At 39.8% G+C, this 15,641-nt stretch overlaps 1 protein-coding gene across 1 annotated transcript; it reads left to right on the forward strand.

Moving 5' to 3' along the window:
- The first annotated feature begins 8,930 nt into the window (after positions 1 to 8,930).
- On the forward strand, positions 8,931 to 10,135 carry LOC106344756. The gene is made up of 2 exons (XM_013784069.1): positions 8,931 to 9,720; positions 10,017 to 10,135. Exons 1-2 carry the CDS (start codon positions 8,931 to 8,933, stop codon positions 10,133 to 10,135), a joined length of 909 nt encoding a protein of 302 aa, XP_013639523.1.
- Positions 10,136 to 15,641: the final 5,506 nt, after the last annotated feature.

Here is a 15,641-nt window from a genome sequence, read left to right on the forward strand (position 1 = left end):
AAAACCGAAATCCGAAATATCCGATCCGAACGCCAACGGGTGCCCGAACGCCCAGGCCTAGTATATCGTATTAAGTAGGGGAACCAAAAATGTTTTATAGCAGATCAATTTAGGCTGTGGCCGAAAGTCACTTTTAGAGTAACTTTTATCGAGGTTGACAAAAAAAAAAAAGAGTAACTTTTATAGAGTAAAAAGTGGTTTTCACCCAATTACGCTATAATCAATCCAATCAAGATAAAATACTTATGCTGGTACAGAGTAAACATTTTTATCTTTTTATAGGTTTTAGAGTAAAGTTTTCATTCTCTTTTCTATAGAGTAAAATTTTTACGCTGAAATGTACTTTTTCACATATTTCCTTTATATTCATTTACTCCACTTTTATTCTTCCTATTATGCTACTTTTATCCAATCACACTCTTAATAAACTTTCTGTAAAAAGTCATCTAATTTTTGTAAAGGCTCATAAAATAATTTTTGTAAAGTCAACTGATCCACTCCCACTGTACTAACTCCGCTCCTTGCACTATGAACATATGAATGAGTTTTCATGTAGTGTCCTTTACAATTGCTAATGAGGTTATTGTGGAAACCGAAATTCGCATTGTCGATTTCTGTCAAATTAGGAAAGATAAGAAACCTTACATTTCCCAAAGGTTCTGGATATCTGCTAAACCACACGCCAAACAATCAGAACACGAAAAACATACTATGTATTAAATTGATAGAAACGAAAAGAGAGCAAAGAAGATCTTATTCCAAATTTGCGTATAAGCGTTTACAACAGGTAAAGCCTATGCCGTAAGAGCTGCCAGAGAGATCCTAGTTCTAACCACCTAAGACTTGAAAATCTAGATGAGACGCAGCTCGATAAAAAAAATGGAAATTTGCTTAAATCGCTCTAAGTTCTAAGGTTTCTGTGTGTCAAAATTCTCTTTCCGCGCCTCTCGCCTTCGCATCCCTTATATACTCCTCCTCGGTCGGTTTGGGCCTTCCTTTTTTGCTTCTAGGTCGAGTTTATCCTTTGGCGGAAATTTTCTATTTTTTCCGATCTTCGTGATTATCCTTTGAAACTTTAACATTTATCTCTGAAAATTGACATTTATCTCAAAACTTGACATTATCTCTTCTCACGAATATTTGATAAACCGTCATAGCAACTTTGGGCCGATTTCTTGTTAAAAATCGTTAGTGGACTTTTGCAGCGTTTTAGACCCTTTGGGTTGTTTTTCAACGAAAACGTTTTTCCGATTTATTTTCAGAAGAGTAACCTCCAGTACGACGCCGGTTTTACGAGATAATCCAAATCAATCATATAGTCGAGATAACCATGGTGTTAAGTTAACTGTTATCATCTTTATACGATCGATCCAATCTTATACGCGAAAATAAGCTTTTGTCATTTTTTCCGTAACGTTTCAACGGTAACCCCGATCGAGACGAAACGAGAGACAGTTTGACAGAGGCCTGAAGGGAGAGTTCAGGAGACGAGAATGCATGGTTTTGGACAAGACTGATCCAAGTCACTGTTGGGCGAGTTGACCTTGGCTAATCCAACTTCTCTGATGGGTCGGACGATGCTAGTTTGGTTGTTCCGATGCTCGGGAATTGTTCGTTCGACGGTTTGAATTGTCCCTTGTCGGGTAATAGTCTTAAGAATACGAAGCTTTAGTTTTCCGTATTCTTATTTTCTTTTTACGAAGGTTTTTCGAGAACTTTTCGACATTGATTTGCGAGATACTATAAAGTGAGTTACGAGATTTTACATGAAATCATATTGTGTTTTCTTATTAACGTAAATTTTTTAAAAATATCGAGTTCATGGACTGATATTTGAAAATGTGGGAGTATACGAGTACACATATACGTGCCCACTCCCCCCCCCCCTTTAGAGAGGCGGATAGCTGAACTTGTATTGCGACGAGTTTCCTACGTACCCTTTTCGGGGATCAAGCCATCTCATAGTTCAGTTTGTCCCGTGAGTGTTTCTTACTCGTTTGGCGAGATTGCGTCGGATGTATTAATTGCGGTGACTGTTACTTAGAGATGGCAGTCATGGACTTGAACCACGGGCCTGGCCCGTAAAGGACTATCGCGGGACGGTATTGAGACGAGGTTTTCTAGGCCCGTAAATTTGCGGGCCTCGCGGGACGGGTCTTTGCGGGACTGGGCCTTTTGCGGGATGGGCCAAAACGGGTCATGCGGAATTACATGGACCCATATTTTTTTTTTAATTTCTTATTTTACCTGAAAAAACGAGAGAGAGAGTGATAAGAAAGCGATTCTTGTGACTTTTCCCCCAGAAAACATAAGGAGTTCCGGCGATGATGATTCAAGCTCCGGTGATGATGATTCGAGATCCGGCGATGACGACTCCAACTCCAGCGATGACGATTCGAGTTCTGGTGGTGTTTTGATTTGGTTTTCTCTTTTTATTACACACAACTATGAATTGCTTTATTACAATGTGAGATTTCTTGTTTAAGTTGATTGGTTTTGTTTTCAGTACTGTGAACGGTGTTTTTCTTAAATTAAATTTGGTTACAATGATGTTGTTTAGGAGAAAAGTTAGTTGTATATCAGGTCACTTGTATAATTTGACAAAGTGATTCACGATTTTTTTTTTGAAATCTAAAGAATTACAAAGAGAGATGGTTTGATGAAGACATACAACACTTGAGCAAAGTTATTACAAAGATGACAACTCAGTCAGGTTCAAACTTAATAAAATCTTATGCTGATAACAAAAAAAAGCTTTTAACTCAAGAACGCAATCACAAACAGAGCTTTATGGCATTGATTTTGATAAGACGTTAGTAAAGCTTAATGAGCTCTCTTCAACTCTCTTACACAATTCTTCCACTTGAACATTCATGAAAGAAGCTGTAGTAGGCGGTTTGATAAGGAGGCATCCCGCGGGACGGCCCGCGAAGGCCTATATGTTCTGCGGCACGGGTTTGGCCGGCATTCTGAGGACCGCAGCCCGCGCGGGACAGACCCGCTCGATGACTAACCCGCCGCGGTACGGGACGGGACATGATGATTTCTATTGGATGTCTGAAGCGATGGGCTAGGGAACTTTATTATTTTCTGCGGCCATTTCCTGAGAGGATGATTTTGGATCATCCTTCTTCGAAGCTTTTTCAGATTTTATCTAATCTATCTTCGTCTGTTTCAGTTCGACCATAGAGGTCTTCGTGGCCTGTCGTAGTTTGTGTTCGGCTAGTAAGCAAAGTCACGACTATTTTAGGCATCCCCAGATCGCAGCGATTCCGTTGGGAGTCGGGAACTTGATGCCTATGTGATATGTTGACGAAACTGCTTTCATGAAGTTTATCCAAGGCGTTCCCATGATCAAGTTGTAGATGGTGGGGTGGTCTACCACCGCGAAGTCGACAATTTCTGTAACTTCTTTCGCCATCAGCGGGAGCTAAATCAAGCAGAGAGTTATTGATGTTATACCCGAAAACCCGGTCAGCGGTTTCGGCGTTGGTACGAATTTGCCTAGTTCGATATTAGGCGAAATTCCATCGGAATTTTCCGTCAACTTGCTTCGGAATTTCTCAAACAATACCCTATGTTCATAGATAGAGAAACTTTCGACGTCGATCTCTGGAGACTAGCACAAAAGGAGGACGAATCTCTCTGCGACTTCTTGAACAGGTTCAAACTCGTCATGGCAAGAGATAGTGGGATAAGCAATAAGGTTGCAATAGCCGCACTCAGGAAGAGCTCTGGTACAAGTCAAAGTTCCGAAAGTGGATAACTCTCGGCAAGCCGCAGAGAATCCAAGACTCCCTCCATAAGGTAACAAATTACATCACCATCGAAGAAGAGATTAAATTTATGTCGCAAAAACATAAGTCGACAAAAACATCCTCGAAAGATGCAGCATCAGATCAAAATATAAGAAGAGGAACTCTCATAACGACAAGTACGTCCATCACGAGAAAGAAGAACTCCAGGGGGCGCATAACTATGCCATTAACTCCAAACAAGGAAGGACGTCGGGAAATACGTGGACTCGAAATTTGGGATACGATGACTCCGTCTTCTGCGAGATTCACCAGACACAAGGACACTCGACCATGAACCGCAAAGTACTCAGCGCGAAGTTTGCCGTGAAATTACTCGCAGGAGAAATCTCCGAAGTCACCGGTATCAAGGATCTCATCCACGATTCCGATCGCCCACCGAAAACTGATAGAACTCCAGAGAATCCTTCTCAAGGGAATCAATCGGGCGAAAAAGCAAATGAAGGCAGGATGATCAAGGAAGTGACAATACTCGTCGCAGAGTGAACAAGATCATCGGCGGATCCCAATACTGCCCTGACACTGTGATACACCCTAAATCGGGAAGGATCACTTTAACTGGGTGTTGGATATGATCCGAGAAGGTAAATGACACTTCTGGAACTGAAATGGATTGAAAGAATCGTCAAGAGATGCGGAATGGCTCTTGATATACCCACGATCTAAGGCTAACCACCTAAGAAAGAATGAATGTGTTGGCTAACCACCAAACAACACACAAAGATGAATTGGCTGTCCACCAAATCAACAAGCCGTTCACACCAATGAACTAGCTAAAGAACTCTCTCTCTCACTCAAAGAAGAAACGAAAATAAACTCAAAAACATAGACTGATTTTATTCATAAAAGAGTTTACATATTTATACCTGATGTGATCAAAGAAAGACATAATTATTTGTGGGAATCACACATCTAGGAAATGAGAAATTTGACTAGAAAATAATAAATGAGTCAAAGTTGCTGAGTTTGAGGTGGACTGGTCATGGAGACCCTCGACTACTGTCTAGGTTCATCTGGTCGTTCTGGTCCATGGTGGTAAGGATCAGGACGTGGGCTTGACGATGCGTACGGCCCAAATTCGCGAGAACTAAAGATCACACAGAACTGAAGATCACAGATTTTGTAAATTGCACTACTCTTTCATCTGAACTCTATTTATCTGATTCTTTTTCGAGGAGTTCCGTAATTGAGTTGAGAACATTCTCCAAGTGATGTCATGCATAGAAGCCTCGAGGTTTGGAAGATATGAGTCAAACAATGAACATATATCTTTACTGCTTCCATGCTGGTTGGCTCCAATGGACTGATCCACGAACCAGGGCACATCATTCCCTTCCTCTTCAAAAAGATTTGTCCTCAAATCTGAAAAATTAAAAAGAAAATGATTATAAGCAAAAGAACCATAGTCAGCACAATGCTCACCTTGAGTTCGGTCCGTTTTTTGAGTGGAAGATGATTCTTCTTGGTTGGCTTGATGACCACGAATTTGTTCTTCATCTAGCCCCTCCATTGGCTCATATGTGAAGTCATCGAAAATTGGCAATGGGTCTTCCTTTTCTGGCTCGGTTTCAACGTTCTCATTCTCCAAAGTCACCAACGGTCTTAGCTTTTGACACTTGTTAGCATAATGACCGATCCTATGGCATTTGAAGCACCTGGTAGAATGAGCTTTGCTCTATCAGAAGACAACACATTAGTTTTCAAATCAGAATTTGAAAGAGAAGATAAATTACTTTGTTTTTTTGGTGAAGGAGAAGTGTTGGTGTTTCCCTTCTTTTTGAGTTGCCGGATAGCATAAATTGCCTTATGCAACATCTTCTCCAAACTAGCATAAGTTTGAAGCTCGTTTTGATCAAGCACTACACGGTTGCTTCTCTTGGCTTTGGTGAAGGGACGATCACCACTTCTGACCCACTTCTCATCATCATCGAACTTTTTTTGTCTCTTCCTTTGGTTTCTTTGTTTCTGCACAAAATCAAACCCATTAGAAGCAAACTATTTCTTATTTCCAAAAATCATTTACTCTTTTTCTAACACAGTTTTAAAAGGAAAGTAAACGTCTTGTTGTGGTTTTGATTTCTTGAGAAGTCCAAACATCCTGAAAACACTTAACAAAAGAGTTAGCAAATAAAAATATTCACACTCTCAAAGTGTTTAGCTCACGATTTTTAGGTGATCACTCAGAGTTCTTTCCACTGGTTCAAAGGATGATAGACAGTCAAAATTCAGCAATCAAAGCCCAAAACAAACTTTTGTGGCAAAAAGAAAGGAGAAAGAAAGATGAAGAGATTTTTGATATGGATCCGCCTTAACTATCCTAAGGCTGGGTTTCTCTTAAGCCAGCAGAGTTTCTCTTCCACCACTCCCCCTGAATTTCTCTTCAGAAGTGATTCAAGCCAAAACTTTTACTCTTTTTTTTATCATTTTATTTTAATAATAACTGACGATCACAAGGGAGTAAAAGAACAGCCCAAATCCAACAAGAAATAAGAAAAGAAAATCGTGGAGAGATGAGAAGATGAAATGAAAACAAGCCAGTCAAAGTGGCTCTGATACCACTTGATACGCCTAAATCGAATGGTCACTTTAGCTGGGTGTTGGATATGATCCGAGAAGGCAATGACACTTCTGGAACTGAGATGGATTGAAAGGATCGTCAAGAGATACGGAATGGCTCTTGATATACCCACGATCTAAGGCTAATCACCGAAGAAAGAATGAATGTGTTGGCTAACCACCAAACAACACACAAAGATGAATTGGCTGGCCACCAAATCAACAAGCCGGTTCACACCAATGAACTAGCTAAAGAACTCTCTCTCTCTCTCAGAGAAAAGAAGAATCGAAAATAAACAACCAAAACTGAACTGATTTTATTCATAAAAGAGTTTACATATTTATACTAGATGTGATCAAAGAAAGACATAATTATTTGTGGGAATCACACATCTAGGAAATGAGAAATTTGACTAGAAAATAATAAATGAGTCAAAGTTGCTGAGTTTGAGGTGGACTGGTCAAGGAGACCCTTCGACTACTGTCCAGGTTCATTCTGGTCGTTCGGATCCATGGTGGTAAGGATCAAGACGTGGGCTTGACGATCCGTACGGCCCAAATTCGCGAGAACTAAAGATCACAGATTTTGTAGATTGCATAACTCTTTCATCTGAACTCCATTTGATCTGATTCTTTTTCGAGGAGTTCTGTAATTGAGCTGAGAACATTCTACAAGTGATTTCATGCATAGAAGCCTCGAGGTTTGGAAGATATGAGTCAAACAATGAACATATATCTTTACTTGCTTCCATGCTGGTTGGCTCCAATGGACTGATCCACGAACCAGGGCACATCACACTGTATCGTCCATCAAGGCACACCAACGGAAAGCTGAAACAAGCGCAAACTGGCCGACCGCGTCTCCTCCCCAATGGCGATCAATTTCGAGGAGGAAGAGACTGGCGGAATCGACCAGCCCCATTGCGACCTGCTTGTTATCGAGGTCGCAAGGATCCTAACCGACACAGGAAGCACGGTCAACGTTACCTTCCGCGACACTCTCACCAACAGCGAGTTAGATCGGTCGGTCCAACTCGTCGTTGGGCGAGTTGGCCTTGGCTAACCCAACTTCTCCGATGGATCGGATGATGCTGGTTTGGTTGTTCCGATGCTCGGGAATTGTTCGTTCGATGGTTTGAATAGTCCCTTGTCGGGTAATCGTCTTAAGAATACGAAGCTATACTTTTCTGTATTCTTATTTTCTTTTTAGGAAGGTTTTTCATGAAATTTTCGACATTGATTTCGTCGTTACCTATTTTGACCCCAACAGTTATTAGAGCATCTTCAATAGAAACTCTATAACTCCAAATATAAAGTTTTTGGTTTTCTAAAAAGAAACTGCAAAAATACTCTCTATTTTAAAGTAATCACAATTCAATATTTGAAATTTTAAAATATTATTTTCTAAAACCAAAATGACAAAGTTACACTACAACAAAACGCAATTATAACAACGACGGTTCTCATAGTTATTTCGCCATTAAATAGGGTTTACGAGGAATTAACTACGAAATCCATTTCGTCGTTAAACGTTTGTCGTAACGCATATTTCCTCGCTAATTTGTCGTAACTTTACGAGGAAATGTTCCGTCGTAAAGTGGGGTCAAACGTTTTCTCGTAAAAGCCACGTAACACATTTCCTCGTAAAAGACACGTTAATTGTTTCTTTGTAAAAGACACGTAAACTTAATCGTCGTACAGAACACATAAATCATTTCTTCGTAAAAAGAACGTAAATAATTCCTCGTAAAGTACACGTAAATTTTATCCTCGTAAAATACACGTAAACTATTTCCTCGTAAAGAAGACGCACAGTTTCGACGTCGTTTTCTCGGTAATAGTTTTCAGTTTTCTCGTTAATTTGATGTAAATTAGCTACGGATTTGTTTCGAATCTTTATTTTTTACAAAAACAAAAATGTAATGAAATATATTTTTAAATTTATTTCAAAATTCTTAAAAATATAAATAATATAAATGAAAACGGAAATATTTTATAAATATTTAAGTTTCAAATTTTTAATACAAAAAAAGAAGAAAAAAAAAAGCTAAGGGTTGTTGGAGGGGCGGAGTGCGTCGAAGAACTCCTGACTCCTCATCTGCATATCTTCTTCATTGTGAGATGGCTCTGGAATGAGATTTTGTGTCCGCATCTGTGCCACCATGGCCTCCACCTGAGGATTGCTAGACGCCAGAACGTCTAGAATGCCCTTAATGAAGTCATACGAGCTGTAAACTTTTGGGCCACGGCATTTTGCCTACCAAGTCAGTGCTCAAAGGAGATTGAGCAACTCTGCTCAGCGTTTCTATGGTCAGGGCCACAGCTCAAGTCCACTGGAGTTAAAGTTGCGTGGAAGGACATTTGCAAGACAAAAGCGGAAGGTGGTTTGGGGATTAGAACGTTGATGGAAGTGAACCACGTGTATGGTCTAAAACTCATATGGAGAATGCTTGCTGGAGACTCTCTTTGGGGCCAATGGATCAGAAGGAATTTGCTTAAAAGAAGAGTTTCTGGGAAATAAAGGAGAACACGCAGACAGGCTCTTGGGTTTTGAGGAAAATGCTCAAGTTGAGAGATGCCGCTCGAACTTTTCATATGAAGGCGGTGGGGAATGGGAAACTTATCTCCTTCTGGTTTGATCGCTGGTCGGAGATTGGGGTGATGATTGAGATACTTAGTGAAAGAGGTTTAATAGAAATGGGAATTCGTCGGGAAGCTACTTTGGAAGAGGTTCTTTGGAACCAAAGGAGGAAGAAGAGACACAGATGGCCTCTGTCAAATGAAGTTGAAAAGGAGCTGAGTATAGTCAAAGATAAGCTGACTCTGGATATGGATATGGATGATGTGGATATGTGGAGATGGAAGTCAGGGTTCAAACCCAGCTTCTCAACTTCCGAGACATGGTCGATGATCCGAGAAGTAGCGACGCCATGCACCTGGGGGCAGAGTATCTGGTTCGCACATGCCACAATGGACCGAATCGCTGGTTGGAATCCAGGTGTAGACACTACTTGTGTTTTATGTAAAAGAACCCCTGAGACAAGAAATCATCTGTTTTTTGAGTGCTCCTTCTCATCCTTGATTTGGGAACATCTTGTCAAAGGGCTGTTGGGTATAGCTTACTCGAACAAGTGGAATATTATGGTTGAGCTAGTCTATGTTCCGACAATGGAGAAAAGAAAGAGGTTCTGTCTCAGATATGCACTACAGGTCACTGTGTACACGCTGTGGTGGGAGCGTAATATGCGACGACATGGAGACCCTCTGAGGCCGATGCAATTTTTGGCTAAATTCATAGATAAGTCAATCAGGAACCAGCTGAGCCTAGTGCAAATGAAGGAAATGAAAGGTATGGTGGGCAGTCAATCAGGAACCAGCTGAGCCTAGTGCAATATTGGTTTGGCACAAGACTGTAAATAAGTTTTGATAGCTAGGAGATAGAATGCTAGAACGGTTGCAGCTGTAAAAATTTAGAAGGTTTTCCCTATCAAAGATCCACTTGATGTAAAAAGGTTTTTTGATGAATAAAATTTAACATTCATTCAAAAAAAAAAAAATTAAAGATTTAAAATTTTTTACCTCCTCGTAAATCTGATCCACTTAAAGTGTGGATAATGTGACTGGTATTCCATCGGGAGACTGTAGGGTCAGCTGGGTTTGGTGGTCTTCAATTCGAGCAACCACCTCGTTGTAGATTTGCTCGGACCAAGGATCAACAAATTGCCCAGCCTTGTTCTTGTGAATCCTCTCGTAAAGATCCTTAAGAGACGGGAGTTCTCCCGTCTCTTTGGCATAAAAACATTTAAGAAGTTAGAATATATATATATAAAAAAATAAGTAATTAAAATATTTACCATCTCCATACGGACACCGGGGTGGGGTTTTTGACCCGTGGTGTGAAGCATCGGCCTGTTGCCATGCTCATCTTTCGTCAGACGGGAGGCGGATCAACTGTTGGAGACTTTAATGGACGATGGCAGGTTCCAATAATGGATGAGTCCATCCCACACATCCTTGGTGAGCTCAGCGGGTTTTCCCTGCTCATAACCCTTCAAGATCCAATCATCCTTCCAGTTAGATACCGTGTCCAACATTCATTTTTTCACCTTCCCTTCAAACGCTTTCTTCACCCTCTCGTTCACCCCTATGGACCAATGATATTTTTTCTGTAAAAAAAATAGATTTGTTATTAGTTTAAAAATAATAATTCGTAATAATAAAAAATTAGATTAATAGTAATTTACAGCAAACATTTTGAACCAAGTCTTTCTGATGTATATCGGCGTCAATTTCCAGTTCGGATGAACGTGAGGGAAGTAGGCTTTGATCACCTCGGTTACGTTCCGAGCGACAGAACTGTCAACCCCAAACCTGAAAAAAAACAAAAAAAAATTGTTTAAATTATTTGTTGTTATAAAACAATTGAACAATAAAAATGTAACGTACCACAAAGTTCCGTCCGGTCGGTCAGGGTCCAAGACTGGTAAACCTCCTCTGCATGGCTGAGCGAGAAGGTCCTCGACGGTGTACATAGCATAAAGAGCACTCGGCGGCACCAGCAAATCGGGATGAATCTCGTCCGGCGCCACTGGAGGAGGTGCCTCCTCAGGAACATGATCATGATGCGGGGGTGGCGCATCAAACCGAGGAACCGGTGGCGGAACCGGTGGTGCACCAAAAGGAGGCGTCTGAGCGATTCTCTGAGAAGACTGGGAGTCGGGGACAGTCTCCAGAAACGAAGAACTGGGAGCTGAAGAAGATGATGCGCTTGTACGAGTACCAGGCTCACGAAACATCTGACTTTAATGCTGTGTACGGTTCTTGTTCTTTCGAACCATATGGAAAAAAAAATAATTGTCATTATTAACCATATTAAAATTTAAATATATAGATTATTTATTAACTTTTAAAAATCATCATCCTATATTATCAACAAATTCCATAAACCTATCTACAAATTTTCCTACACTAACCACCTAAACTAATTACCCTAAACTAACCACCTAAGCTATAAATTAGAGAGGAAGTAGAGAGGAGAGTACCTAGCTTGGAGGAGGAGAGGAATGGACTACGAAATGGGAAGTGATTTGGTTCGGGTATATATAAACTTATATATTGTCGTAAAAACCTCGTGAAGTTACGACGTTTTTACGAGAAATTAGAAAGGCCCACGTTTTCTTTTTTACATTTCATCGTAAAGCCCACGTACATATACGAAGAATTAGCAAGGCCCGTATTTTCTTTTACGACGATTTCTATTTACGAGTATTTTACGACGAAAAGATTTTCAATTTACAAAAAAAAACCTGAAGGAAGACACCTGCACTAAAACAATTGTTATCAATTAAAAATAGATTTAAAACTGATCAGAACTGTTCTGGTGACAGTGCACTCCCTCCAGGTTTTTTGAATATTTTGAAACTGCTGATTAGTTTTTTTAGTTTTTTTTGTGCAAGTTTAGAATGGGAGGGGTGTGCTTATTTATAGAAGTTGTTGTCGTCGTAAAATCCTCATTAATTAACGAGTTAATAACAAGGCCCGCGTTTTTCAATTTCGTCGTAAAATCCTCGTGTTATTAAATTTCATCGTAAAATCCTCGTGTTATTAAATTTCATCGTAAAATCCTCGGTAATTACGAGTATTTTACGACAAAAAGTTTCAATTTACAAAAAAAAAAGTTGAAGGGGGACTGGCACCAGAACGGTCGTTATCAATTCCAAATAGATTTGAAACTCATCATAACTGTTCTAGTGACTGTTCACTTCCTTCAGGTTTTTTGAAACTATTGTTTAGTTTTTTTTTTGTGCATGTTTAGAATGGTAGGGGTGTGCTTATTTATAGAAGTAGTTGGGGTCGTAAAATCCTCGCAAATTAACGAAGAAATAACAAGGCCCGTGTTTTCAATTTCGTCGTCAAATCGTCGTAATATTACGAGGATATAACAAGGCATGTGTTTTCCTTTACGACGAATTAGCAAGGCCCGTGTTTTCAGTTTTGTCGTAAAATCGTCGTAACATTTCGAGGAAATAACAAGGCCCGTGTTTTTTTACGAGGAAATAGGAAGGCCCGTGTTTTCGTACACGATTTTACGAGGAAGTTATGCAAATCCCTATCACCCGAAACCCCAAATCCCAAGTTCCTTAACTTCATGTATCACTCAATCTCTTCTTTCTAAACTCCAAACCCCCAGTTGAGTTAAACAAAATCAAATTATATAATTTAATTTTCATGATTAAACAAACTAAACACATGCATTTACTCTAAAAATAAATCATATTAAAGAAAATTACATCATCATTCGGATACATCATTGGCATTCTCGTCATCACTAGAAACATCATCATTTTCATTAAACTCGTCTTCAACAGCTTCTTCCGTTGTATCGTCGACAAGATCTTCGTACTCTCGATTATGCGGATCAATAAGAAGGACGTCATCAGTTTGTTGTTCAGGTTCCTCGACTTCATTGATGTGTTCTTCTTGCAATGGTTGTTCTTCTCTATGTATAATTCGTCCACGAGGTGTGACTTTGACAACGGCAAACCAATTGATTCCTGATTCTCTCATCCGAGGGTATGGAAGGAAGCTGACTTGGTCTGCTTGCGAAGCTAATATGAAAGGCTCGAATTTGTTGTACCTTCGTCCACCATTGATATCAACTACACCAAATTTGTTAAATCGAACACCTCGGTTGACGTCGGGGTCGAACCAGTCACATTTGAAGAGGACACATTTCAGCTTCAATAACCCTGGGAATTCCAATTCAATAATCTCCTGCAAGATCCCGTAGAAATATATTTCGCTTTTCACACATATTCCATAATTACTTGTCGCCTATTGTCTACCATACTCATATGTATGAAAAGTAAAGCCTCGTGTGAAATACATCGGTGATGTGGTGACCTTTGCAACTGGACCTTAATTAATTCATGAAATCATGTGGGGTAATCTGGATCGTCATAATCAACCTGCAAAAATAAAGAGAACGTTAAAATTAATTAATCATACTAACGGCGAATACAAATCATATGCCAACTTACAAAATTGGGTTAATACTTGACCCTTCAACCACTTAATAAAGTGTTGATCTTTCTTTTTGTCTACCTCACTATTGGATATACATGGGATTGTTTCTTCGACTTGAGAAACAAATAGGCTGTAAAATCATCATTTATATTAATTAATCATTTGAAAATTATATAATTTATACATATATGTGTTTAGAGGTTTCAATATATGTTATCTTTCAAAATAACACATAAATAGATCCTCACAATTGAGTAGAATATATGTGTGTGCACTATGGGCGTCTTCATCACTTGACCACCAAACCTCTTTCAATTTCCCACCGAATCGCCCTATCTGGCAAAAGCTGTATGGAACACCAGCAACTGCATATGTTTGCGCGACACCACCATCGTCATATCTTCTTGGAGCTCTTTTCCGGGTACGTACTTTTGGTGCAAAGTAGTACGATGTGAAATGAGATGTTTCTTCTGTCAAACTTCCAGCAAATATAGAACCTTCAACTTTGGCGAGGTTTTTTGCTTTTCCCTTCAAATATTTCATGGCCCGCTCATACTGATACATCCATCCGTAATGTACTGGTCCACGAAGCAATGCCTCATACGGGAGAAGAGCAGCTAGATGCTCCATAACGTCAAAGAATGCCGGAGGAAAGATCTTCTCCAAGTTGCGCAGTAAGATGGGAATGTTCTCATGAAGTTGTTCTACGACATCCTCTTTAAGAGTGCATGTGCTCAGATCCCTGAAAAATGCTCCAATGCCTTGTATATTCTAATTAAACAAAGTATTAGTCATATTATTTATTTGTGCATATTATAGAGAAATAAAGAAATTAATGCATAATTAATATATTACCTGCAAGTGCTTCATGTACATATGTTGGAAGCAGCTCCGCAAATGCAAAGGGAAGTAGTCGTTGCATAAAGACATGACAATCATGGCTCTTCATCTCAGAGAACTTTTGACCCTTTTCAACACATCTAGAGAGATTTAAAATATACCCAACGGGGAACTTCACTTCTGATGCCACCTAGTTGAATAACACCGACTTTTGTTCGGAAGACAATCTGAATATCGGAACGGGAACTTGTTTGGAAGACAATCTGAATAGGAAGAAATCGACGGTGACAATCGAACCAACTTGTCTTCCTACCATTCTTCAGTTGAAACACATCTGTCATTCCATTGCAATATGGACAAGACAATCTCCCATGTGTAGTCCATCCAGAAACATCCCATAGGCAGGAAAGTCGCTTATGGTCCACAGAAGCATCGCTCGCATCATAAAATTCATCTTCGTGGAGCAATCATACGTCCTCACCGAGGACCCCTGTTGACCACAAATCATTCAACTCTTTTATTAGTGGTTGTAGAAAAACATCCAGAGACCTTTTTGGATGTTTCGGATCAGGTATTAATATGGTCAAGAATAGAAACTCCCGTTGCATGCACATCTCCGGTGGCAGGTTGTATGGCGTAAGAAAGACTGGCCACAATGAATATTGTCTCCCTCACATTCTAAATGGACTAGGTCCATTTGTGCATAGTCCAAGATACACATTTCGGCTATTGCTAGCGAATTCTGGATGTACTTTGTTAAAATGTTTCCAGGCTCTTGCATCTGATGGATGAGTCATCTCACCTTCCGTCTGAATATGCTCGGCATGCCATCTCATCCCTCCAGCAGTCTGCTTAAATTGGTACAATCTTTTTAATTTGTATGTAATTGGTAGGTACCACATCCTTTGGTATGGTACCCTATTACGTCCTCGTCCTTGCGGTTTGAAATGTGGCTTCTTGCAGAATCGACATTCTTCTAACTTCTCATCATCTCCCCAGTAGATCATGTAACTGTCGATGCAAACGTCTATCATCTCCGAAGGCAACCCAAGACTATAAACCAGTTTCTGAATCTCATAATAAGAATCAGCTGACACATTGTCTCCCGGCAAATACTCTTTTAACAAGTCTACCCATGCATCCATGCAACTTTCAGGTAGATTGTGATCAGTTTTAATATTCATCATTCTAGCAGCCAACAACAATTTAGAGATACCTTCTCTACAACCACTGTAAAGTGGCTGATTCGCAACATCTAACATTTCATAAAACTTTTTTGCATCTAAGTTAGGTTTTTCAACTTCATCATGAGCTACAAATGCATCAGCTACCATATCATGAACCCTATCATAATCTACCATCTCCTCCTGATGGTAACTATGTTCATTATGCAAATGATCAACC

The sequence above is a fragment of the Brassica oleracea genome, chromosome C5 (genome assembly GCF_000695525.1).
Source record: "Brassica oleracea var. oleracea cultivar TO1000 chromosome C5, BOL, whole genome shotgun sequence".
NCBI lineage: Eukaryota > Viridiplantae > Streptophyta > Magnoliopsida > Brassicales > Brassicaceae > Brassica > Brassica oleracea.

Bases quoted from the DNA above. Each gene is read 5' to 3' on its own strand.
- LOC106344756 (XM_013784069.1), top strand. From the start codon at position 8,931: ATGCTCAAGTTGAGAGATGCCGCTCGAACTTTTCATATGAAGGCGGTG. The intron at 9,721-10,016 runs GTATGGTGGGCA...GGGAGACTGTAG, and splicing joins GCAAATGAAGGAAATGAAAG to GGTCAGCTGGGTTTGGTGGT.